At 40.7% G+C, this 26,447-nt stretch overlaps 2 protein-coding genes across 2 annotated transcripts; both read right to left on the bottom strand.

Annotated features, from left to right (window-relative positions):
- Nucleotides 1–3,261: 3,261 nt before the first annotated feature.
- Nucleotides 3,262–6,330, bottom strand: LOC143481770 (uncharacterized). The gene is made up of 6 exons (XM_076979918.1): nt 5,152–6,330; nt 5,016–5,061; nt 4,700–4,771; nt 4,278–4,388; nt 3,632–3,899; nt 3,262–3,544 (listed from the first exon to the last, which is right to left on the bottom strand). Exons 3-6 carry the CDS (start codon nt 4,711–4,713, stop codon nt 3,329–3,331), a joined length of 609 nt encoding a protein of 202 aa, XP_076836033.1. The 5' UTR covers nt 4,714–4,771; nt 5,016–5,061; nt 5,152–6,330; the 3' UTR covers nt 3,262–3,328.
- A 985-nt stretch (nt 6,331–7,315) lies between these two features.
- Nucleotides 7,316–23,393, bottom strand: LOC143481755 (Fc receptor-like protein 5). The gene is made up of 7 exons (XM_076979899.1): nt 23,097–23,393; nt 20,123–20,407; nt 19,681–20,025; nt 16,427–16,705; nt 15,535–15,780; nt 8,919–9,035; nt 7,316–8,579 (listed from the first exon to the last, which is right to left on the bottom strand). Exons 1-7 carry the CDS (start codon nt 23,269–23,271, stop codon nt 8,533–8,535), a joined length of 1,494 nt encoding a protein of 497 aa, XP_076836014.1. The 5' UTR covers nt 23,272–23,393; the 3' UTR covers nt 7,316–8,532.
- Between the last annotated feature and the right edge of the window lie 3,054 nt (nt 23,394–26,447).

Below are 26,447 nucleotides of genomic sequence, written 5' to 3'. Positions count from 1 at the left end.
TGATGTGAGCACAGTAAAGACATTTGTGGTTATTCCATCATAAATATTATGTTATGTTTGTCTAATTTATAAGTGCCTCTTTGATATAATTGTAAATAAGATGACTGAAATGATCAAAATCAATGTCAAACTGGCCAAAACACTTTATTTCAGTGGGGGTTGAATAAATTTGATCACAACTGTATGTTATTGTAAAAATATTTACATAAATATGTTTTGTTACTTTTATATTAGTGGTGGGACTTTAACGCGTTAATTTCGATTAATTAATTACAGGAAAATTAACGCACTAAAAAAATTAACGCATTTAACGCATGAGACACTTTTGCACCGTGGAATATTTCTCAGTGCTCGAGTTCCAGACATACAGATTATATGGATGCACAATAAGATCATGATGGAGATGACTGAAGAGGCACGCTGGTGGATGGGATATTTAAATATAAGAAACTTCCAGATGGAAGTACAAACAAAAATGGTGTTATTTACACTTTATGTAGGAAGGAGTTCGCTTATCACAGCAGCACTTTCACCCTTCGTTACCACACCAACGCAAAACATGTTGGGGCTAACGCGCAGGTCAGTAATGATAACTTAGCTGATAAATGTATTCCTAGTACGATAGGGTGACCAAACGTCTGTATTTCCTGGGACTTGTCCTTTCAAATTGTCCTTACGAACTACCGTCCAGAAAGACAATGTGGAAGAAAATCCAGCAGCTGTATGATGAAGAAAGGGCAGTAAAACAGGTTATTGTGAAGAGCGCCACAAATGTGGCTTTGACTGGGGATCACTGGACCTCTGTTAGCAACAAGAATTATCTTGGTGTGACAGCTCATATTATAGATGATGAATCTATAGATGATGAAGATCCAGTCATTTGCTTTGAGCATGCAGAAGACCACTTCTAGGCACTATGGAGATGCCTGTGGCAGAGGCCTGGGAAATTAAAGAAAAATATACCATCTACAATGGTATTAAAAAACATCTGATTTACTTCAATTCTTCCAATATCCTGAGCAAAACACCCAAAATTAAACAACATTTTTGGTCAGAATTTCCAGTGCACATCATCATTTCTGCACTCATCTATTGGTCTGTGTAGTAGACTGGTGGAAAAATAAACAAGATGTTGAAGTTTATGATTATGTTCATTGATTCATTCATCATTTAAACTTAAATTAATATTTCTCATGTTAAATACTGAAATGCGATTAATTTCGATTAATTGATTACAAAGCTTCCGATTAATTCGATTAATTTTTTTTATCACGTCCCACCTCTATTTTATATGTAACCTAGAAATATGTTCTATTTCTGTATTATGTTTTAGCAGCATGTACTAAGGTAGTATAGGATGGTATAGTATGTGCCCGTTTTACCAAGTTCTTTAATGATCAACATCCATGCCGGACCACCATAGGGTTAGGGTTAGCAGGTATTATTGGGGTAAACATGTAGTGTGTCATTAATACATCAACATCTTTGTCTACAATTCAAACTGACATCTATTGTTTTGATTGTTTCACCCCATTCATTTATGATTCTTGCAAACCACTCAAACCACTTTCGCATGCTAAAGATTTGATGTGCCCTTTTGTTTGTTTCCCTTACAGTAACCCAAGACAAACTGAAGCAGTTGGTAAAATTCTGGGTGGGCTGGGAGCTGCCCATGAAAGACATGCAAGTGGAAGTGGTGCAGGCAGTCCATCCAACATCATCCACCTGCTTCCATATCTTGTGTTTACCTGGTCATTACCAGAGGTGGGACCAAGTCAGTGTTTTGCAAGTCTCAAGTAAGTCCAAGTCTTTATCCTCAAGTCCCGAGTCAAGTCTCAAGCAAAGACAGTCAACTCAAGTCAAGTCTCGAGTCAAGACAAGCAACCGTCAAGTCAAGTCCCAAGTCTGAAACTTGGAATTTCAAGTCCTTCCGAGTCTTTTTTTTTTACAGGCACCAACGCTTTACGAAAGCTACGCTGATGCGTTTCTTTACTCGTTTTGTTGGTGTCCGCCAGCCAAAAGATGACAGATCATTTACATTTTATCTTCTCTTAATTACATAAATGTACTTAAACAAGAATGTTTCGTTACATCATTTTACACGAAAATAGCAAGCTTCATCGTAAGCAAGATGCTGTCATTACGAATAGATATTCTAAATATAGACTAATAAAAGGTTAGGGTTATTTTTTCATTGTTTTCTGTTATTGTGGGGTCACGGTGTAGGCTACTATTGTTACCTGGAGATTCAGTGGGGTCACATATTCTGATGGCTGCCGTCAGAATTGGTGACCCCAGTTAAAAAGGCTCATCTGTACATCCCATTCATGATTTCTTTGTTGGCTGCAATGGTGAGGGGATGGTAAATCTTGTTTAAGCACATTTATGTAATTAAGAGACGATAAATGTAAATATAAACATCTGTCATATTTTGGCTCGTGGACACCAACAAAACGAGTAAAGAAAGTGCATCAGCGTAGTTTACGTACCATTCGTAAAGCGTTTGTGCCTCTGAACAGAAACTGTGAAATAGCGCCCCCTGTGGTCACAAAACTCGACGGTCACAGAATCTGGTGTAACGCCGGTCTGCGTCAGAAGGACGGAAATGAAATTAATGGGGCGCACTTTATAAATATTAATATGCGTTTTAAAATTTAGATTTGGGGTAAAAAAAATCAAGTCTTTGCAAGTAAACAGGTTCAAGTCCAATTCAAGTCCCAAGTTATTGGTGTAAAAGTCCAAGTCAAGTCTAAGTCTCTGAATATTTTTTCAAGTCAAGTCAAAAGTCTTAATATTAATGACTCGAGTCTGACTCGAGTCCAAGTCATGTGACTCGAGTCCCCACCTCTGGTCATTACACAAGCTACCACAAGTTTGCTGAACATTTGAAAGGTGGTATTGCCTACAATGACAGTGGGTTTGGACTGATATAATGACAGGAAGCAAGTGTTAGAGATTCTCTTTAGTGCTTACCACATGCATATGTATGCTTGTCATCATACAAAATTAAAAGTTTAAACTGTTTATGCTCCACTCAAGTCCCCCTCCTCCCAACCCCACACTAAATGTTTACTTTAGTTACTAAAGATCTTTACTTTTTTTACTTATGTTAATTCATTTCAACATTGTTGGTTCAGTTAAAACATGTTCACTGTTAAAATGTAACATTGTTTTACATGTTTTAATACTTTTTGGAACAAAAAGCAATTGAAAACAATTCGGCCATTTAATAATAATAACTACGTAAATAACAATGAACAATTAAATTTAAATAAATAAAATAACTCTTTCAGACAAGTTAAAACTTCAAGGTTTACAACAGAAGTCACTACATGTAACCAATGTTTTGCATGTATTGCAATGCTGCAAAATAAATATCAGCACCAAGACTTGTTGACTGTCTCATTGGATCTATTGCAGCCTTTAGTCCAGCCAATTCATCAGCTGTCAGTGGACATTCAATCTCAGGTACATGGACACCAGAGTTCGAATCACTGGGCGGAAGTCCGCTGCATTCCCAGTCTATTAGTGGAATACTCAGATTCTGTTGAATAAATTTTTTTGCTTTAGTGAGTGGAACAACAAATGTATAGATAAATGGGTGAACAGTATTGAACTGTAATGTCCTTACATCATCACACTCTTCGGAGTAATAATCCTGTCCCAGGTGCCACAGTTGATTGGGAGAACAATTGCCATCTGTGCGAAGAGGATGATTATCCCAGCCTTCTCTGAATATGTCAAGGTGGGCTTGTAGGCATGGAATGAAGGCAAAGTGGCAGCAAAATATGTGCAGGCTATTGGACAGATCAATACGACAGTCATCCTCAAGCTGGTGCAGAATGTTGTAGAAGCGGCTAGTAACTGCTGTGAATACATCACGCCACAAGCGCTCAATCCTGGTTAAAAATAAAAAGTGCAATCAGATGACTAATATAGGAAATCCAGATACTTAATCCAAAGGGTTAATTCATAAATGTAAATGTGCCATATTTTGTCAATTGTGATTTTTTACACCCCAATCGAAATTTGTCCTCCGCTTTTAACCCATCTGTGCAGTTAGAACACACACACACTAGTGATTACTAGGGGGCTGTGGATCACACGTGCCCAGAGCGGTGGGCAGCCCTATAGCCCGGCGCCCGGGGAGCAGTTGGGGTTAGGTGCCTTGCTCAAGGGCACCTCAGTCATGGCCTCAGGTCTGGGAATCGAACCCATGACCCTCCGGTCACAAGACCAGTTCCCTACCACTAGGCCACGACTGCCAGCATAATTACCTCTGATTGTGGACGCTTTTGCCTGCAATGAAGCTACCCCTTCCTGTTCCCCGAACAGAGAACATAAAACGAGCGACATCAACATTTTCTGTTCCTTGATCAGCCCGCACCCTATTGAAATACAAGTTTAGCAACAAACACTGCATGAAATCAAATGTGATTCTCTGTATTGGTTCATCAATCTTTTCCACAAATACACTTTCCATCAAAAGCAATAGAAGCACACCTCACAACTAATCACTTATTTGAAGATTGAGTCTAACTAATTTAAACAAGTAAAATCAAGTGAGCTTGGAATAAAAATCTACAGTCATACTGACTCTTTGCTGACAAGTTTGGATACCCCTGCTCAATGTATTGTTATATGTTTCACCTACACCGACTAAATCTCTATGCAGGACAGTTCCCAGGTAATTTTTTACCTGAACTGCATCATTGAAGAAAGCCAGAGTTGTTGAAGCCAGATTGTTATTGAACACGCCAAGGTACATTATCTAAATCAAGATAACAAATGTGAAAAAAACATTTCAACAAATGGTCAGGAGGACTTCATTAATTGTTATTCATCACTTGAACCATTTTGCTGACAAATCTTTTAAATATTGTTTGGTGAACATATCCTTGTAATACATAGCTACATGTATGGTTATCAACTGAGCCCATAATATGAATATTTAACAAAATTACACTGCTACAAAATACTGTGTTATAAATATGATTTAAATAAATGTCCAGTACCTTCCTAGAGAAGCCATCTATGCCTCCAAAGATCACCATATTGTACCTTGAGTGATAAACGATGTTAAATTTAGTACAGTCAATGCCAAAGACAAATATGAAAGAATACATTGTTGCTTAGATTTATTGTACAAACCTTATCAACTTGTGATTTGTATCAATGTGCATCAGTGACTTTGGGCCTGGCACATGTCCTCCTGATTACACAGCCTAACTCCGACATTCTGGAAACTACACCAATGGTGTCTACTCGGTGCATTGAAGAACGGACTCTCTCCCACTGTACCCAATGTCCTTGTGCCCTCAGCAAGCCCATCATCATCCTGTATCCTGCATTTGGATTGCTGGCATGGATTGTTGACACTAGGGAGTCCAGTTCTTCATCACTCAAGGTGCTGTAGTGTGCAGACAATCCCCACTCAGCCATTCGCCTGTGTACCGTAAACCTTGAGACACCTAACAGCTTGGCTATACATGTAACAGGCAACCCCAAGGTAAGAAGATGGGATATATAATCTTAGGACGACCATGGCTTCCTTTCTCGTGCTCAACAGCGATGCATACTTCCTTGTTGTTTAGACTGCATGCCAACTCCTGAACCTCTGTAAGTGCATCATAAACATCTTGAGGAACGTCTACTTGAGATGAGACTGAACTAAGGAGTACCAACTCCTGTGAACACACAAATTCCAAGTAATCTACATCATGAGGAACACGATGAAGCCAACCCAAAAGTCGAAAATGGATCCTTCCCAATAAATGGCCAAGGAATATCTCCTAAAACAAAAAAGTAAAGTAGGTTAGCTGATAACTGATGTTCCTGATCCTTGATACAATACAGGTTTTTCACATACCGTAGCAAAATAACCTAATCACTCTAAGGTTACTGTGGACAGACAAAATGAAGTATACTTACGCCTTTCTTTTCTAGCCAGCAAGCATTAAATCACATTTAATTGTGCAAGTAAAAATGTTTTGGGGCTAACGCAACAAACTAGTCAGCAGTTATTCCAGAAACATGCACACTAGTCCTAGTTATTTGTTAGCTAATACTAGATAGCTAGCTACTTTGCTAGCAAGCAAGCAGGCAACATCTACCATAAAATCTAAAGTAACAGCAGTTGTTTGCCCTGATGGCCTGCTCCAACTTTATATTTGTCTCTAGCTGCTAAGAAACATCATAATGACATTAGATTCAAGTTTTCATCAAGTGCCTTTATCGATCATATTCTAGTATTGCTGTCTAATACCATTTCATATGCTTGTATCGTTAGAAAAATAATGCAGTTAAAAAAACATAACGGTGTTTGTGCCATCATTGAAGGAGTCCGCAATGGTTCTGCCTCCCAAAAAAACATAACGGTGTTTGTGCCATCATTGAAGGAGTCCGCAATGGTTCTGCCTCCAATTCCTTTCTTTTTGCCGCGATAAATAAGCTGAGTCACGATTCTTGTCCCATCCCCCACTGCCCCGCCCACCGCGCCACCGCCCCGCCCACTTCCCCGTACAAGTGCTCAAATCTGTTTTGGAACACATTCACTGAGATATGTGTTGCAAAAGTCGAGCAGGGCAGATTTGAAGATGTGCTGAATTCGTGCACATTTCCTGCCAGTGATTTTTTAACATTCACGCTTAGATTTTTATTCTACAAGTTCTCACATCAAAACTACAAGTGCAACTTTTATTTTACAGGTTCTCAAATTAAAAATACAAGTGCAACTTTTAGTTTACAAATTCTCAAATAAAAAATACAAGTGCAACTTTTAGTTTACAGGTTCTCAAATAAAAAATACAAGTGCAACTTTTAGATTACAAGTTCTCAAATAAAAAATACATGTACAGATTTTGTTTTACAAGTTCTCAAATCAGGTCCTTTACGCTCTCAAGTTTTGCTACAGATTTATCTCCATATGTAAGGCCTTAAAACAAACAATGAAACATTGAATTGGCTGCTGTATCTCACTGGTAACCAGTACAGGGAGACAAATACACCAGTGATGTTTTGTCTTGTCCTTGTTGTTGTCAGAAGCCTCATAGCAGCACTCTGAGCTGTAGGAAGATGTGACAAGTTCAACTGATACCAACACAGAGCTGCAGTTGTCACAGAGAGAAGAAATGAGCACATGAATGAAAACCTCCAGAGACAAAATTTATTTGAGTTTTTTTTATTTTACTCAGATGGATTAAGTTTCCTTTTCCAACTCTGTTTAGACATTTGCATTATGTTAGTAGCACTTGTAATGTTATATATTAAAATTAAATGAACCCAGCACAAGAAATAAAAAAATTATTATAGATTTGACAATTTTACACAGACACACGCACACAGTATAATACAGGTAGATGGCAGAGATAAAAAATATTAAGTCTCTAAAGCAGAAGTGAACAGATTTAAGGCAGACAGAAGCAGAGGTGGGGACTCGAGTCACATGACTTGGACTCGAGTCAGACTCGAGTCATTAATATTAAGACTTTTGACTTGACTTGAAAAAATATTCAGAGACTTAGACTTGACTTGGACTTTTACACCAATAACTTGGGACTTGAATTGGACTTGAACCTGTTTACTTGCAAAGACTTGATTTTTTTTACCCCAAATCTAAATTTTAAAACGCATATTAATATTTATAAAGTGCGCCCCATTAATTTCATTTCCGTCCTTCTGACGCAGACCGGCGTTACACCAGATTCTGTGACCGTCGAGTTTTGTGACCACAGGGGGCGCTATTTCACAGTTTCTGTTCAGAGGCACAAACGCTTTACGAATGGTACGTAAACTACGCTGATGCACTTTCTTTACTCGTTTTGTTGGTGTCCACGAGCCAAAATATGACAGATGTTTATATTTACATTTATCGTCTCTTAATTACATAAATGTGCTTAAACAAGATTTACCATCCCCTCACCATTGCAGCCAACAAAGAAATCATGAATGGGATGTACAGATGAGCCTTTTTAACTGGGGTCACCAATTCTGACGGCAGCCATCAGAATATGTGACCCCACTGAATCTCCAGGTAACAATAGTAGCCTACACCGTGACCCCACAATAACAGAAAACAATGAAAAAATAACCCTAACCTTTTATTAGTCTATATTTAGAATATCTATTCGTAATGACAGCATCTTGCTTACGATGAAGCTTGCTATTTTCGTGTAAAATGATGTAACGAAACATTCTTGTTTAAGTACATTTATGTAATTAAGAGAAGATAAAATGTAAATGATCTGTCATCTTTTGGCTGGCGGACACCAACAAAACGAGTAAAGAAACGCATCAGCGTAGCTTTCGTAAAGCGTTGGTGCCTGTAAAAAAAAGACTCGGAAGGACTTGAAATTCCAAGTTTCAGACTTGGGACTTGACTTGACGGTTGCTTGTCTTGACTCGAGACTTGACTTGAGTTGACTGTCTTTGCTTGAGACTTGACTCGGGACTTGAGGATAAAGACTTGGACTTACTTGAGACTTGCAAAACACTGACTTGGTCCCACCTCTGGACAGAAGTCATTATGTATTCTCACTCCTCCATCACTGCATTCTGACTTTGGTTTTCACCAGTCTGAACTGTAGAAAAAAATGAACTGATTAAAAGTGCAGGAGTCAGAATGTCTCACTATGATACACTATTACATTTGGTTTATGCTACTTGTGTCTGTGACATTCACAGATGTGGTGAGAGATGTTTCAGACACAGAACTCTGGAAACAACATGATCATAGGTGACAGCAGTGGGTCAGTGACCCTCAGATAAATATTACAACAATCTCATGATCTACTGCCATTTTAAATTACTTTCTACTGCTGCCAGTTTATTAATTCAAATCCTCTGTTGACTGTTTCTAGATGTCTGAGCTTTTATTCCAGTGTGTGTGATGTGTACAGGCAAAGATGAAGAGTTCTTACCACGAGCTCTGTAGCATTTGACCCCCAGTATGATGGACACCAGCAAATATGGAGATGCTGCCAGTAGATTACTAAACAGTCTGAGAACTGAGAATGGAGCTTCTGAATGTGACAGACCTGACAACACATATATGCACACACCAAAAATATTAAAATGTAAACACAAGCCCATTAAATGTCTTAATATCAGAGACATAGAGCTTGTTAGATGTGCTTGTCCAGAGTGGCTTACAGAACACTGCTTTAGTGTTTTAAACACGTGTTGTCAAAAGCAGGTCTTCATTTTTAGGGTCATGGTGTGAGGAAGCACAGACGAGTATGTGTACACATATACAGGGTTGCCAACTTTTGACGTTCGCTTGGAGTGAGATTTTAACCTGGAGCCGGTGGCGAGTGTATTTTGTTGAGCGGGGGGGGGGGGGGGGGGGGGCGAACGAAAGTTGTTGGGGGGGGGGGGGGCGAACGTAAAATGGACACAGATTCAGTGTTATATCGCCGATGGATGGCGCCAGAGCTAGCGAACTAGTAACGTATTGAATCATATATGTGGATCTGAGGTAAATAAACTGGATATTTTTTTCGGCATGAGATATCGGAAGTGTGGCGTGAGAGCGTGTGAAAACGGTCAAATATGTGTGTCTCACGCTCAATGCGTGAGAGTTGGCAACCCTGCATATACGGGGTTTATTAAAGAACAGAACTAGCTGCACTTAGCAGAGTGACAGCAGGACATACAACATTAACGAGACTCACAAAGACGAGCACGGAACAAGACTAACACACACAATATATACCTAACGCCTAACTCTCCCAGGGCTACTGACGCACCGATGAGTCCAAGATGGCCACCGTGCAAGTATTTCTAATAATTTTATTAATATCTCAGCGATACAACATCGCAGACACATGGTTCATACGTTTTTGGAAACTGGATGCTGTCCCTTTAAATGTTAATTCATGCTTGAGCAGACTGGCCACAAGGTGGCAATACATGACCGAGTTAAAGCATGCCCATATATAGCTAATCCTTTTATGGCTTGCAAGGGGGGGGGGGGGGGGGGGTTATTGCTCCCCCGGTGTGACTGCCTGTGACTCCTGTTACTGGCGGATTCAAGTGTCAGTCATTACATGACCGCTGACCTCACTCACATCGCCCTTCACGGAAGTAGGAGGGCTTTAGGACGGCTTTAGATGCATTTACTTGCGAACAAACAGAAATACTAACATTGACGGCCGCTAGCTAGCTAGTGTCTAGTTATCTACACGGCTGATGATGATGGACTAAATGAATGCAGGGTTGCCAACTTTTGAAGATTGCTTTGCGTGAGATTTGAACCCGGAGGAGAGGTGGCGAGCGTAAGTTGTTGACGGGGGGGGGGGGGGGGGGGGGGAGCGTAAAATGGACACAAATTACGTGTTATATCGCGATCTATCGATCGCGGGTGGTTGGCGCCAGAGTGAACTAGTAACTCATTGAATCATAGATATGGATCAGAGGTAAATAAACTAGATTTTTTTTCGGCGTGAGATATCGGAAGTGTGGCGTGAGAGCGTGTGAAAACGGTCAAATGCGTGTGTCTCACGCTCAATGCGTGAGAGTTGGCAACCCTGTGAATGTTATTTTGCAATATTGATCACTATAATAGCGGGTGATCACAGATAGGCTCGCGATTTGCGCGATGTTCCCGTGTAGTTCATTCGCTAGCTAGCAGCTAGCTAGCATCTACTGATAAACCTATGTTGATTTCCTGAGGGGTTTATGAAAAATATAAACGATCGAAGGCTGAATGAATGTTATTTTGCAACATCGATCACTATATTAGAGGGCGATCACAGGTCGGCTCGGGATTTGCGCGATGATGCACTGTAGTTTCGTTTACTGATGACCCCATATTGTAGGGACTTGGACATTTTTTTCAAAATTATTTAATCACATTTAAAATAGTTTTATTAGATGCAGCACAATATAACTAAAAAAAGATGCCTCAATTGTCACATTTGATCAAGCCAGTCCAAAGATATTCACATTTAAATCGGCCCTATATTTTTAATGCAATTAACCTAAAACTTGTGATCAAGAAATGTGCGCTAGTTTTAGCATGTTGCCATAGTTGCCAGGTTTGCGGTTTTCACGCCAAATTGGGCTTATTTGAAAATCCAGCCGCGGGTAAAAATTCTGGGGTCGCGGGGTGTGGTTTTTTGGGCTACTTTTGATTTGGGCTACCGCGGGAGTTACAAGTCAACATTAAGAATCGATCGCGATATAATACTTAATTTGTCTCCATTTTAAACACTCGCCACCCCCCTCCCCCGTCAACAACTTTGTGCTTTGGGCTAGTTTTACACTGACTTTGTGTGGGATATTTTTTACAGGACCTGGCAACCCTGGCTAGTTTTAGCATGTTGCTAGTCTGTGCCCACCGTTATCATGGTTCATCGGACCAACACGTTGTCTTGGGAGCCTTAAAAAACTACCTTAAAATGTACAGACTGGGATAAAACTTCAGGAAACAATGAACAAGACTATAATGTAACAGTCCATGTATCTATTAATATCTTTTGAACAGTCCCACAATGTTTTGAACGGTCCAAACGCGAAGTTAAAATTCAAGCAGGCTCAAAAAGAAACAAGCGCGAAATGCGAATTCTTTTAACGGGATGAGAGAAAGTGGACATTCAATGATGTCATACTACTAAAACTCTGGGAAGAACCTCCTACAAACCGCTGAAAACAGCGATTGTTTTTACCGCGCGCTTGCGATGACTGATTTTGCTTAGACAACGCGACCGGAGAAAAATGGCAGCGGCTCAATCATTATCATGCAGAAATATCCAAGTCCCTACATATTGTAGGCCTGAGGAGAGACTCATGATGACCCGACGACCCGATGACCTCAGGAAACATATCGCCCTTTGCGGAAGCTTTAGACGCTTTCTGACGCCTGAGGTAAACAAACCGGTTTTGCTCAGTAGTTCACCATCAACTACTCCTAGCCCTAGTGATCTACATAGCAGTTATGAACCTATGTTGATTTCCTGAAGGGTTTTATGAAAAGTATAACAGATCGAAGGCTAAATGAATGTTATTTTGCAATATTGCTCACTATAATAGCGGACGATCGCAGATCGGCTCGCAATGTGTTACTATCTGTCTAGCTAGCCTCCTGGCTGGCTGGCTAGCTAGAAACTGCTTCTGTGCAAAATTTGTTCTTTATAAAATTATTTTTACTTTTTTTTAAATTATTTTTTTTATTATTTCGTTTTTGTCTTTTGCCTATATGTTTACTTTGTAGATGTGAAAGTATAGTATAGAATAATCTAGATGAGTGGATATGGTTTTGGCTAAGCTGATTTAGCCTGGTAGTTTGGTAGTTTTGTGTACACATTTCTGTACACTACTTTATACTTGTATACTACTATATATATTACATGTTTCACTATTTTTGTGAAGCAAACACTTGAGCAAACATTTTTCAAGCAACAATATTATTGTAACGTACTGATCAGGCAGACAAGGATCCAAGTGCGGATAATAGCCGCTTTTATTGAAACAGCAATCACGGAGTGATCAAACAGGCGAGTAACACTGTTCAGGGGGTGTAGTGCAGGAGTGATGTAATCGTAGTCAGGAAAGTCCAGGGTCACGCCGATGAGACAGAAGCCAGGAGGTACAAAGGGACTAGGCAGGGGACGAGGTCTAGGAGGAGAGCAGAGGTCGGTACACGGGAGAGCAGTAACACTGAGAAAACGCTTGGTATGTGGCATGGCAACAATACTTCGCAACCCGGAAGAGAGAGGAGGAAGCTTAAATAGTAGCAAAGGGGAGGGGCGATGAGCGACAGGTGAACCGCATCACATGGGTATCATGTGCTGTTCCTGACAATTATTGATCTCTTTCAGTAAATGTGTAATTTTATATAAAATATGAAAGAATTTTTGAAAATATGCCTCATATTTCCAGGTTTAGGACCATATTCTTTATTTATGCAATACTCTAAGTCAATGTAACCTCATTAGGAAGAGAGCTGAGATTGTTCTAAACATTTTAATATGAGACATGTGGGTAAGATGCTATAATTAAGTATGTTTATAGACACATTTATGTAACCATGCTTAAACAGCAAAATTGCCCATAGACCTGCTCTAACAAGCACCGCATGTAGCACATTAGACTAACCAGATGTGTGAACACACACACAAACAACCACACCCACGGAAAGTACATATTAGACATGGACTACACCTACACACACCCAAAGGGAGGGGTCCCTTTGTAACATGACAGTGAGCATAGAATAGTGTTAAGAATATGTTCAGAATATGTTCAGTCTACTTGTTTGGTAAAGAGGTCTGTCCACATGGAGACTCCCAATGGACTATGATGATGACAGACTCCCTCCAGATTCAGAAGTTGAATAATAACAGCAATAATATAGCCACAAGCGGCGATTGGAGGGTTCACACACCAATAGGCATTTTGACCTTGTGACAGAAATTATTGATTATTGATTAATTATCATTGATTAGATTATGTTTAGAGATTATTATAATACTTATGAGTTAGTATTTGTCCATTTTGGCTAAGCAGAAGGACTACACACTGACTTAGTGTGATTCAGTGTAACCAGGTTTAGCTCATGTGTTCCATACTATGGCCAAGGTCAGGCAAAGTGCAGAAGGTCAGAGTACTTTGTCAACTGAGTGTCACTAGTCCACTATCCTGGGATTCAGCTGTCTTTGCATTCTATTGATACACCAGTTTCTTCCACTAACTCTAGGAGAGTCCATATTAGGAGATACACACTTGTTAGGTAAAAGTAGCCTGCTGGATACCTGTGTTTTGGTACATGCTGTGCTAATAATAACTTGCCTGTTAGAACTGTTGAACTGTGTATAAAAGGGAAGAGGACTGCCCTCTTCCTTCAGAGTGTCATGCTTGAATGAGACTCTCATGTCTGCGTGATTTTTGTCTTATTAAATCAATCATTTTAACCACGTCTGAGTCCTCATCCATTTATTAGAAAATTTCCACGACAACCTCTATAGGCAAAAGGAAGCCCAAAAGGTCCTTTAGACTTAAAAGTGAAAAGAAGCTGTTTGGGGTTGGCCAGTGTGTGCTCTACAGATAGTGTGTGATGACATCTGCGTGTGTCAGAAAGGGAGACACAGAAATAGCACATCTGGCTAGGGCTGCATCTATGTGAACAATATAGGAAGGTCTGCATGTGTCTATACATGATTGGGCCTGTATATCACCGACAGAGAGAGATTGAGGGAGCCAGAGACGTTATTATTGTGTTATTATTCAACTTTTAATTCACTCCTTGCACACCTAGCACACCTAACATGACTGCCCGTGTATTCAAAGTATGAATGTAGTCTGCAAAGCCTGGCATAACATGACTGACATAACTGATATGACTGGCATGACTGGAATGACATCACTGGCATGATGAACAAAAGTAACATGACTGATATGACTGACATAACTGGCATGACTGTAATGAGTGACATGACTGGCATGACTTATGTCTGACATGACTGGACTGACATGACTGATATGACTGGACTGAAATGATTGGCATGACTGGACTGACATGACTGGCATGTCTGATATGACTGATACGAATGACATTACTGGCATGACTGACATATACTATACATATACTATAGATATGCATACAAACTATACATACATTTAGGTAGAAGTGTGTATGTGTGTGGTAGTGTATGTAGTCAAACTATGACAACATATACTAAAACATGGCCAGAGCAATGTTTACTTAGGGCACAGAGATGGGAGGGGGAATGTGGGTGAGCGTGTGAGAGAGACTGAGTGAGAGGGAGAAGGTGACAGAGGCACTTTAACATGTATTTTATGCATTGCGAACGTAATTTGTTGAGTGGATTGCAGATTGGCTACCGTGAATGTCAATCAAAATACAACCGTCAGTGCAGATGTGCGATTCATCTACTACTATTTTATGTGACGCGATCTACGCACATTCCTTCGCGATCAACCGACACTTCCTTCGCGATCGACGTAATGAGCACCCCTGGCTTATACTCTCTAAGTAGTGAAGAAATTAGCATTTTTGCTGGATACATTTTAAGGTTCAGACTCTTCTGAACATATTGATACCACATATGTGCATGTATGTAAAAAATCCAGGGACTAGTTTGCGCTCAAATATGTGCGCAATTTTGCACATTATGCAAATTAACTCGAAATCTAAGTGGGCGGAGCTAAAGGGTTCTTGAGGCTTTTTTGTTTTAGCTTGAGCCAAGGAATCCATGAGAAGTGGAATTTTGTATCTTGGACCTACGGTGTAGGAGATATGGACCAAAATGCAAAATGCTGCGCTATAGCACCACCATCAGGCCAATGTAGGTCATTGTCTGGCTTTCCCTCATTGCACCTCTGGTGCATCTATCTGCCAAGTTTGGTGTTTCTGGGCATTACGGTCTAGGCTGCAGTATGCGTTTTACAGCCTGAAAAATAATAATAATAAGAAGAAGAAGAAGAAGAAAAACTCGAGCAATTACAATAGGATTCCCACACTATGTGTGTGAACCCTAATTAAATAATAAATATGTGAAATCATTGCTCTCTCACCTCTGACTGAGACCCAGCTGTGTGCTGACTCTCCTCTCTCTGGGTGTTTACAGTGGTAGAGACCCTCATCTGACTTTGAGACAGTGTGGATGGTCATCTCTCCTGCAGTCTGGTTCTGGATGAGTAATCCATCTTTATAGAAATCAGCTCTGAGGTCTGATGTGACAGTGGGGCGAAGTAAACAGTGTAGAGTCAGAGGATTTCCCTCAGTTACAGGATGGACAGGACTATCCAGGATCACATAATCTAGAACAGAGAAAAAAAATACTTAACACTCATACTCACACCCACACTGCACACGCCTCCGGGCACTAAACCATTCTGTAGGTCTCAATCACTCCAGTATTAACACCTGTAGTCTATCAGTGTGCTCCCAGGTTGTGCAGTCCAGTGCTGCACATTGAAAGCAGTCTACACCTCACATCCCTAAACCTGCTCTTATCCTCTCGTCAGGATCACCGTCTGCTATTCAGACTGTGTGTGTGTTGAGCTGCTTTGCTGCTGCTTTGCAGCCCGTGTATTTGTGTTCCTTCTTTATTTTGACTATGAATAATGAAGAGTTTGACATGCAGTCTGTGCCTCGTGCCGCCTCGATCCCTGCGTCACAGTTTAGTGTTTCTGATTCACCTCAGACAAATAAACACAACAGTGCAGATGCATTGATGTGTTCAGGTCATCAACCAATTATATTATAGAATTCCTGTTAACTGAACTAGGGAGTTTTTCCTTGCCACTGTTGCCCCTGGCTTGCTCAGGACCGATGTGCTTGTTAAGCTACTTTGTGACCACGTTTTGTAAAAAGCATTATATTTAAATAAATTTGACTTTGACTAATATTCTGTGATAAAACAATTCATTTTCCCCTTAATAAGCGCACTATATGGAGACTCACAGTGTACTGTGATGTTGACAGGATTACTGCTCCCTCCAGATTCAGACTGACACCAGTACACTCCAGTGTGGGATCTGTGGAGGACACTGATGGTGCAGGTAGATCCTGTAACTGACCCCTGGAATGTGAAACATTCTGACACTCCCCATCTGTATGTGTATCCTCTCACTGTCCATCCTGTAGAGTTACTCTGTCCCTCACAGCTCAGTGAGAGTGAGTCACCATAAAAGTGTTGAATTCTGTTGGGACTGACGATCAGAGAGACTGGAGGAGACTCACCTTACAGACAGAAAAAAAACAATTAAGATGTGTTATCATGTGTAAATAATAGATAAAAAAATCTTTGTCTAAATAATAAATGCATTCAATATGTAAATGTAGTTTCATACTTCTGTAATGATGTGAGTCTTATAAACACATAGTTTATTTAGACAAACAATTCCTAAGTACCACACAAGCAACAGGGAACACAATATATACTTAACACATAATGACCATCGCGTGTAACACATTGCACTAACGAGACTAAGTGAACACATACACAAACAGCCACACCCACAGGAAGTACATATATAGACACAGACTACATCTACACATGAAGGGAGGGTTACGGAGCTGCAACTTGACACTTTCATGCAATGAATACGCAAGAGTAACAAACACTTTTATATCCATTAAACAATAAAGTTATGCAGTTACTAATATGCAGTTATTTTTAAGGCATACTGATCAGAAACTGGTGGAATTGATGGCACAGAAGTGGAGGTCTTATTATATATTAAGCAGTATTTATTTGATAGCAAGACAGTTGCAAAATATAAAAGTATAAAGTATGATGTGAAGCTTACGCTTCATGCAGCAACTTTGAACTGTCTCTCTCAGTCCAGATTCTTTATAGTTAAAGTGTGTGTGTAGAAAAAACTAAGGATGCTGCTTCCCAGGAGCAGTTATTAGTTTCCCTGGGATTCAACCTTGGGTGCATAGAAACAGATAAGCAATATCATCTCTAACTCTTCGGCTGCACAGAACACTTACAGAAAAACATCTTCAATATGGTTACAGTTGATTACTAAGCAGTACAAGCAGTACTTTTCACACAGACTGTGTTATAGTGTCTGCATGGACATGATTAACATAATAATAATAATAATATGTTTATTTTATATAGCGCCTATGACATACCCAAGGTCGCTTTACATGAACATGGTCATACATAGGAGAGGAGAGTTAGGGAGTATCAGCGAGAGTGGAAGTAGTGAGAGAATAGGAAGGTTTTTAGTTGAGCTTTGAAAATAGGAAGAGAGGCAGAGGAGCGAAGAGAGGAAGGTAGAGAGTTCCAGAGAGTGGGGGCAGCAACACTGAAAGATCTGCCACCCATAGTGGAAAGTCTGTGTCTTGGGATGGTTAATAGAACCGAGTTAGAGGACCTGAGCTGTCATGATGGAACGTGAGGGTGCAACAGGTTGGAGAGGTAAACAGGTGCGAGGCCATGGAGGGCTTTAAAAGTCATTAAGAGGATTTTGTAGCGGATGCGTTCTGAAACCGTGTAGTTTATGGAGGATTGGAGTGATACGTTTAAATTTTTTTTGCTGACACAAGGACTCTGGCTGCAGAATTTTGAATGTACTGGAGAGGGCGAAGTGTTTTCACTGGTAGACCATAGAGCAGTGAGTTACAATAATATAATCTAGAAGTGGTGAAAGCATGGACCAGGGATCCGGCAGCTGTAGGTGAGAGTATGGGCCGAAGCCGAGCAATTTTCCGGAGATGGAGAAAGGCAGACTTACAGACAGAATTGATGTGTGGTACAAACATGAGACAGGAGTCAAACAGAACACATAAATTGCGCACAGTCTGCGAGAGAGAGATGGCTGACATGGTACCGATAACCATGAATTGTGTTTTTGAGGCATTCGGATTAAGGAAGTCGCAGCTTAGCCAGTGTGTTATCTCCTGGATGCAGGACAGCAATATGGAAGGAGGGAAGGAATCTGTAGATTTGACGTTGAGGTAGATCTGCGTGTCATCAGCGAAGAAGTGAAAATTAAGATGAAAGGAACGGATAATATTGCCAAGAGGAAGTATGTATAAGATAAATAACAGTGGACCAAGAACAGAACCTTGTGGCACACCCACAAATGGATTTGTGCCTCCCAATACTAACATACTGAGACCTGTCAGTAAGATAGGATGTAAACCAGGAAAGCACAGTGCCAGAGAGACCAATCCAGGAGGGACGTGAGAGGAGTATTTTATGGTTAACAATGCCGAAAGCGGTAGTTAGATCAGGGAGGAGAAGGATAGATGCACGGTCAGAGTCAGAGAAAAGGAGCAAATTATTAAGTACGCTGAGGACAGCTGTCTCGGTGCAGTGAAGGGTGCGGTAACCTGACTGGAATGTCTTAAAAAGATTATTAGTGGACAGAAAAGCCTGTAGCTGTATGGAAACAGCCCTCTCAAGAACTTTAGACAAAAAATGTGAATATAATCAATATTTAATTCACAAAACAAATGTAAATTATTCAGTAATTACATTAAAGTTTCTTTGAAGTGTGTGGGATTAACATCATCCTGTAATAATCGTGACTCAGAAGGCAGAGAAGGATCCATATGCATATTAATATAAACAGTAATTTAATAAATGTAAATACAGCAAACAGAGGTACCAACTGTAAAATCCCAAGGGTTGGTGGGCAGCAGCACAAAGGGGCAATGCAAAGGTAGACAGAGTCAAAAATACACCAGGCAGAGAGTCAAAAATACACCAGGCAGAGAGTCAACAATACAGCAGGCAGAGAGTCAAAAAACCAGAAGAGACTAGGAACGGCAGGCAGAGGTACACAAGGGCTAAGCACAGGAGAGGAATCATGGGATTTCAAAAAATCAAAACGGTCCTCAATATCTGCACTAGCTGTTAGATCTATCTGATAGATTATTTGATTATCTGATGGATTATTATAGATTATCTGATTACATTCTAATCAGGCAGTTCTCTGAAGCAGCACATCCAGTCCCCTCTGTGAGACTCTCACACTTTCACTAGTGGACTTGTGCCTCTCACTGTTTATGGACTGGTATGTCTATGGTATGAGAGTCACTTAGGAAGGTCAAATCTGTGTTCCGGCTGCTCTTTGGTGTGGTGGACAGAACTCACATTTACCTCTTTTCAGACCTGTATTTGAACCCTGGGTAGAGGAGCATTCAACCTTCATCACACTACCACTTAAACCCATATTACTTTTGTATTTCCTCACCAGTGATCCATAGTGGCTGTAGGTTGCTGTATTCTGTCTCATAAGGTGCTTCTCCTCTTTTTGCTCTGCACACATAAACTCCTGTGTGATGAAGAGCAGCAGGACTGAGAGTGTAGGAGCCTCCAGCTCCTCTGCTGCTGTCTGAGAGGAGATCTACACTATAGCTTTCAAACAGTGAGGCAATACTGTCTAATACTTGAGTTAAATCTTCTCTGTAGGGAACAGCTCTGTACCAGCTGAATGTCCATCCTGTAGAGGAGTCTCTGACCTCACAGCTTAGAGTCACTGAGACTCCTTCAGTCATCCAGCTCTGTGGAGTCACACTCAGTACCGCCTGGGGTCTCTCTGTAAAACAGCAAATACAAAGTGTTGAGACATAATTTATTCATAAACAATAACAACTTAGCTTTGTCACATTTCATAGAACTAAATGGAGGCTCACCGTGTACTGTGATGTTGACAGGGTTACTGCTCTCTCCAGATTCAGACTGACACCAGTACACTCCAGTGTGATATATGGAGAGGGAGCTGATGGTGCATGTAGATCCTGTAACTGATCCCCAGAATGATAAACAATGTGACACTCTCCCACTCTCACTGTGTGTGTATCGTATCACTCTCCATCCAGCAGAGTCACTCTGTCCCTCACAGCTCAGTGTGACAGAGTCATTATCAAAATGTTGAGTTCTGTTGGGTCTGATGATCAGAGAAACTGGAGGAGACTCACCTTACAGACAGAAAAAAAAAATTAAGATGTGTTATCATGTGTAAATAATAAATAAATAAATCATTGTCTAAATCAGGGGTCGGCAACCTTTGAGACATGGAGTGCCAACTTTAACATGTCTAGTCAATGAGTGTGCCGAGTAACAAGCGAGTTTAAATTGTTGAGCGGGGGGGGTGGCGAACGTAAGTTGTTGAGCGGGGGTTGAGCTTGGGGTGTAAATGGACACAAATTAAGTATTATATCGCGATCGATCGCCAAATATAAACGCATCCGCTTATCGTTGAAGAGCGATTTCGATTGGAGAATCGTGCTCTCTGTCTGAGATTTTTTATTACTAATTTTTTTTGCTGATGCTGGTCCACCGTGTCGCGTGCCACTGATTATGCCTCCGCGTGCCATAGGTTGCCGACCCCTGGTCTAAATAATAAATGTATTTAATATGTAAATGTAGTTTATTTCTTCTATAATGATGCGAGACGACTTGCATTCAACACGTAGTTTATTTAGACAAACAATTCTTAAGTAGCACACAAGCAACAGGGAACACAATATATATTTAACACATAACGGCCACCGCGTGTAATACATTGCACTAAGGAGACGAGTGAACACACACACAAACAGCCACACCCACAGGAAGTACATATATAGACACAGACTACATCTACACATGACACTCATGCAATGAATACGCAAAAGTAACAACCACTTTTATACCCATTAAACAATAAAGTTATGCAGTTACTAAGATGTAGTTGTATACTGATCAATGCCTTATTGTGAATTGTGAATGTGAATTATTCAGGAATTACATTAAAACTGTGAAAAAGTTTCTTTGAAGTGTGTGGGATTAACATTAGAGGTGTGCCAAAAAATCAATTAATATATTAAAAATCGATTCTCATTTACTACAATTCAGAATCGATTTTAAATGTCCCTAAATCAATTCTAAGTCATGGTGAACCCAAGTGCCGGTTCGCAAGATCAAGACGTTTGACATTTGTCAAATGTATTAGCGAGAGGGAAACGCGCACAGCGACCCAGAACGAACAAACAAAACAACATGGAAGACTCGACGCGCAAGAGAATAGAAACCAAAACCATGAGGGCATGGAGCAAATAGAAACAAAAAAACAACACGGAAAATACAACGCGTGAAAAATAACACTCAACCGTAGTGAGACGGGAGGAAGAAACAAAATACCAACAGTAACTAAAAAACAGTGCGGATAAATGCAACGCGAAAAGCAAACCAAGGACGCCAGCAGAAGTAACTGGCAAAAAACACCGCAGCAAAATAAAACCCTTCCCAAAAATAAAGACAAAACAGATAGGAAGAAATATTGGATTGGGAAATGGGTCAGGAAGCGACGCAGGAGATAGAAACTCGAATAAGTAAAGAGAAAGCATAACAGAGAGGTGGCGAGACCATTAAACGATAAGCAATCACAGAGAAAGCAGAGACCTGGCTGTGTACGGTTACGCTGGTTTAGTCTGGGACTAACTCTGGTGCCCCTAGCAAAGGCTGGGGGAACTGCATCCGAGCCAGCCCTGACAGCTCGCAAAATGAAGCTCAAGAATTTTGGTAACACAACAAAAACCATTTTATTTTACCAAAGCACTTTATTTTTGTTAATTAAATGTGAAAGACGCTTAATTTTCTGTATTTGTCTTTCTGTCTTGCAAAGCAGACTGTAGTAGATCATGCAGATTTTATAGACTGAAGCAGACATTTTTATAAATCAAATCGTTTTTTGAATCGAAAATCGTTTTGAATCGAATCGTGGCCCCCAAAATCGGAATCGAATCGTGAGATAGTAAACGATTCCCACCCCTAACTAACATCATCCTGTAATAATCATGACTCAGAAGACAGAGAAGGATCCATATGCAGATTAATATAAACAAAAATTTAATGAATGCAGCAAACAGAGGTACCAACGGGAAAATCCTGAGGGTTGGCGGGCAGCAGCACAAAGGTAGACAGAGTCATAAATACACCAGGCAGAGAGTCAAAAAACCAGAAGAGACTAGGAACAGCAGTCAGAGGAACACAAAGGCACAGGAGAGGAATCATGGGGCAGAGCAAAGGTCAACAACGAGGAGATCAGACAGAGAAAAAACAGAACAATTGGCTTGGTAATGCAAGGCAAGGAGGCAAAACTTGACAATGAAGTGCTGTTCAGAATATCCTTAAGTAAGGTGGTTATTTTTGTAATGGAGTTCAGGTGCACTGATTAGTATTGCGGTGATGGTGCCCTCTGGCAGTTCTGGGTGTGGCCAGAATCTCTGAAACATACACTGAGGAAGTTACATTTCTAAAAATCAAAACTGTCCTCAATATTTGCACCAGCTGTTAGATTACCTTATAGATTATTTGATTATCTGATGGATTATTATAGATGATCTGATGGATTACATTCTAAATCAGGCAGTTCTCTGAAGCAGCACACACAGTTCCCTCTGTGTGACTCTCACACTTTCACTAGTGGATTTGTGCTTTTCACTCTTTGAACTGGTATGTCTATAGTATGTCAGTCAGGTCAAATCGATGTTCTGGCTGCTCTTTGGTCCGGTGGACAGAACTCACATTTACCTCCTTTCAGACCTGGTTTGAACCCTGGGTAAAGGAGTCTTCAACCTTCATCACACTACCACTTAAACCCATATTACTGTTGTATTTCCTCACCAGTGATCCATAGTGGCTGTAGGTTGCTGTATTCTGTCTCATAAGGTGTTTCTCCTCTCTGTGCTCTGCACACATAAAGTCCTGTGTGATGAAGAGCAGCAGGACTGAGAGTGTAGGAGCCTCCAGCTCCTCTGCTGCTGTCTGAGAGGAGCTCTGCACTATAGCTCTCATACATCAGTGAGTCAGTAATGTCTAATACTTGAGTTAAATCTCCACTATAGGGAACAGCTCTGTACCAGCTGAATGTCCATCCTGTAGAGGAGACTCTGACCTCACAGCTTAGAGTCACTGAGACTCCTTCAGTCAGCCAGCTCTGTGGAGACACACTCAGTACTACCTGGGGTGTATCTGAAATACAGCAAATACAAAGTGTTGAGACATAATTTATTCATAAACAATAACAACTTCCTTTGTCACATTTCATAGAGCTAAATGGAGGCTCACCGTGTACTGTGATGTTGACAGGGTTACTGCTCTCTCCAGACTCAGACTGACACCAGTACACTCCACTGTGGGATGTGGAGAGGAAGCTGATGTTGCATATAAAGTCTATATCTAAATCCCAGTCTGATGAACACTCTGACACACTCCCACTGTGTGTGTATCGTCTCACTCTCCATCCAGTAGAGTCACTCTGTCCCTCACAGCTCAGTGAGAGAGAGTCACCATAAAATTGTTGAGTTCTGTTGGGACTGATGATCAGAGAGAATGGAGGAGACTCTCCTTACAGACAGAAAACACAATTATGATGTGTTATTATGACAGTCTAATCATTGTTTAAGTAAGGATTGAAGTACTAAGTAAAAAAAATACATTAAAAAATAAACTAAGTGAAACGTTATTTCTATAGCTGTCACGGTATGCCAGCCCAGATCCTCTGGGGAGACGTGCACACCCTGAGAGACCTCTCACACGTCACTCCCCCTTTCACAAACTACTAATACGTTACACCTGCACTTAATCACCCGCTGCCCTTCTTAAGACCTGCAGGTACAGCCGTCCAGTGCTGCACATTCCTCTCATGTGGTGGTGATCCCGGAGGACGATGCTACTCGTCGAGAGTACGAGAGAGAGAGAGAGAGAGAAAGAAAGAGCGACAGCACTGGACACGTTTGTTTTTATTTGGCCTAATTAGGCTAATGTTTTTCTTTAGAGCTGCTCGTTTAAGTATTGCACATACCCTTGTCTAGTCGCAAAATAACACGTTTTTAGTTTTCTCCACAGTCAAAGCTTATACCCCTTCCAGGCCCGTTGACAGTCTTGCTGGGGCCCGGGACAAGTAAGTTTCATGTAAGTAAGTCCCACACCCCCCCGGTGCACGTCATTTTAATTTCCTCTGTAGCAGACAATCCTTGTGTTAGGTCATATAGTATATAATATAGCCACACATCAAAGCTGTTTCTGACAGCTGACGGGTTTATGCTTGACTCGGCACGAGGGTTCGCACGGCAAAAATGAAGTAATCACAGCAGCACCGCCTGTGCGCGAGGGCCTCACGCGCTGTCGCTTCGCGAGGTCGTGCACCTCTCGACTTTCTTTGCGCGTGCCGTGCTTCAGCGCAATGAACAAAGTCATGTTTGCAGGGTTCATACACCTTTTATAAAGGTCCATTTCAGTATTTTCCAGCACATTAAGCTTAGTTAAGTTAAATATTTATACATATACTCGAAATTATTCGCTTTTTATCACATTATTTAATGGTTGTTTATTTCCAAAACGCCCAATCTTAACGTCTTCACGTTCTCTCATGTTTCGTCCTGGAATTACAAGAGGCTCGTATTTGTTAACATAATACAAGAGAACTGTTCAGTCAGACAGATATTTGTTGTGAAACGAAGTAGTTACAATTTCAAGCATTTTCAAGTACTTTAGCCTAAATTCCAGCACTTTTCAAACCTGGAACACAATGCAACATTAAAATTCGTCAGGTAAATGTTTTTCCTTTTTCTGCACTCCAGATTTCTGTATTTACAGAACTATCCACCACTGTATTTCCTGCTGTTGGGCGGATACCAGCCGGTTATGGTCGGTGCTGGATCAAACCATTTTTCAGTGGGAGGCGGGGGTGTATGCACTTAATAGAAAATATGCATATAGGTAAAAAACATATATATTTTAGCCATTGAGCTTATTTTGAGTACAGAATTTTATATTAATGAAAGATTTCAAGATTATTAAAAAATTATAGACTTTAAATAAAAAATAAATTGCTGGGCTCTTTGATGCCCCCACCCCTGGGGCCCAGGACAACAGACCCGGTTGTCCCCCCCTGTCGACGGGGCTGTACCCGTGTATCAGACTCACCAAGGGTTGCACAGAGCACATCGGATGTTTGCCTTCACCTTCTCACAAATGTTTTCTTCAGCTACACAAGTTCCCTTGAGTTTTTAATGTGTATCACAGGCACAAAGAAATATTTTATTACCTGAGAGTTTAAAAATCTTTTCAGTGGTAAAGTTTTCTTATGCTTGACTGCAGGTGGTGGAGGTAAAGCTCCAGCACAAGTCCATCTACAATGGGCTGCAGAGTGAGCACTGGTGGGTGTTCAACAATGACTTTTACTGGATAGATGCAGAGGTGAGTGTGATGGGAACAGGTTCACAATTTCAGTAAGAATGGACATGCTACTGTCAATGTCCCTTCAACCTAATCTTTTCTTTGTATTTGTAGCTTACCCTCCACCACTTTGCCAGCGCTAGTGCCGTGGTCTGCATCAAGGTAAAGAAGAGTATTGACTATAAGCATCCTTAACTAGCTTGTCCCATTCTGAATTACACTCATCAGCATGTCCTCTGTTAATTCAGCAGAGGGGAACCAGCATCACAGAGGCAAACATTTACCTGCGCACCCGTTCAACAATGACATCAGTGTGCAGAATATTTTTCTGGTCAGTGCTTCCTCCTTTCTGATTGTATTTAAACTTATTTGTGGTGAGGTTTTTAGAAAATGATATCTAAAGGCATTTTTACCGTGTGTGTTTTGTAGCAAACAGTGGTGTCCACTTGGTTTAGGGGTGTCCAGAGGGTTTAGGGGTGCTAAAGCACCACCAACTCTGCCCTTTATCAAAAACTTGGTTTTTTTTTTTTTTTTTTTTTTTACTATTATTATTATCATTTTACTGAGGTCGGTTTGAAATGATCTTTTGGAAACCTGAGCGATTAAAAACAATGGCCTGAAATGAGCCACCACCTCACACACACCCGACCTCTCTCTTCCTTTAACACCAGATGCGCTGCAGCAGCAGTTCAGTTCAGCGAGTGGAAGGAAGCGTCTTCAGCACAGCACACACGGTCACAGATAGACTTCTTCTCCCGTGCCCCACCAGCCAGGTCACATACACATCAAGTAAAA

Source organism: Brachyhypopomus gauderio, chromosome 18, assembly GCF_052324685.1.
Source record: "Brachyhypopomus gauderio isolate BG-103 chromosome 18, BGAUD_0.2, whole genome shotgun sequence".
In the NCBI taxonomy this organism is placed as follows: Eukaryota; Metazoa; Chordata; class Actinopteri; order Gymnotiformes; family Hypopomidae; genus Brachyhypopomus; species Brachyhypopomus gauderio.
The sequence above is the reverse complement of the archived record's forward strand: the minus strand, read 5'-3'. Positions and strand labels throughout refer to the sequence as shown.

What these genes read in the sequence shown, in the direction of transcription:
- LOC143481770 (XM_076979918.1), bottom strand. An exon ending in AAAAGCGTCCACAATCAGAG is followed by an intron (nt 3,900 to 4,277) that starts GTAATTATGCTG and finishes ATTTTTAACCAG; the next exon opens with GATTGAGCGCTTGTGGCGTG. An exon ending in ACTCCGAAGAGTGTGATGAT is followed by an intron (nt 3,545 to 3,631) that starts GTAAGGACATTA and finishes TTTATTCAACAG; the next exon opens with AATCTGAGTATTCCACTAAT.
- LOC143481755 (XM_076979899.1), bottom strand. Translation starts at nt 23,271, where the DNA reads ATGTATGAGAGCTATAGTGCAGAGCTCCTCTCAGACAGCAGCAGAGGA. An exon ending in TGTCAACATCACAGTACACG is followed by an intron (nt 20,026 to 20,122) that starts GTGAGCCTCCAT and finishes GCTGTTTTACAG; the next exon opens with AGAGACCCCAGGCGGTACTG. An exon ending in CAGCTGGGTCTCAGTCAGAG is followed by an intron (nt 9,036 to 15,534) that starts GTGAGAGAGCAA and finishes ATGTGTTGTCAG; the next exon opens with GTCTGTCACATTCAGAAGCT.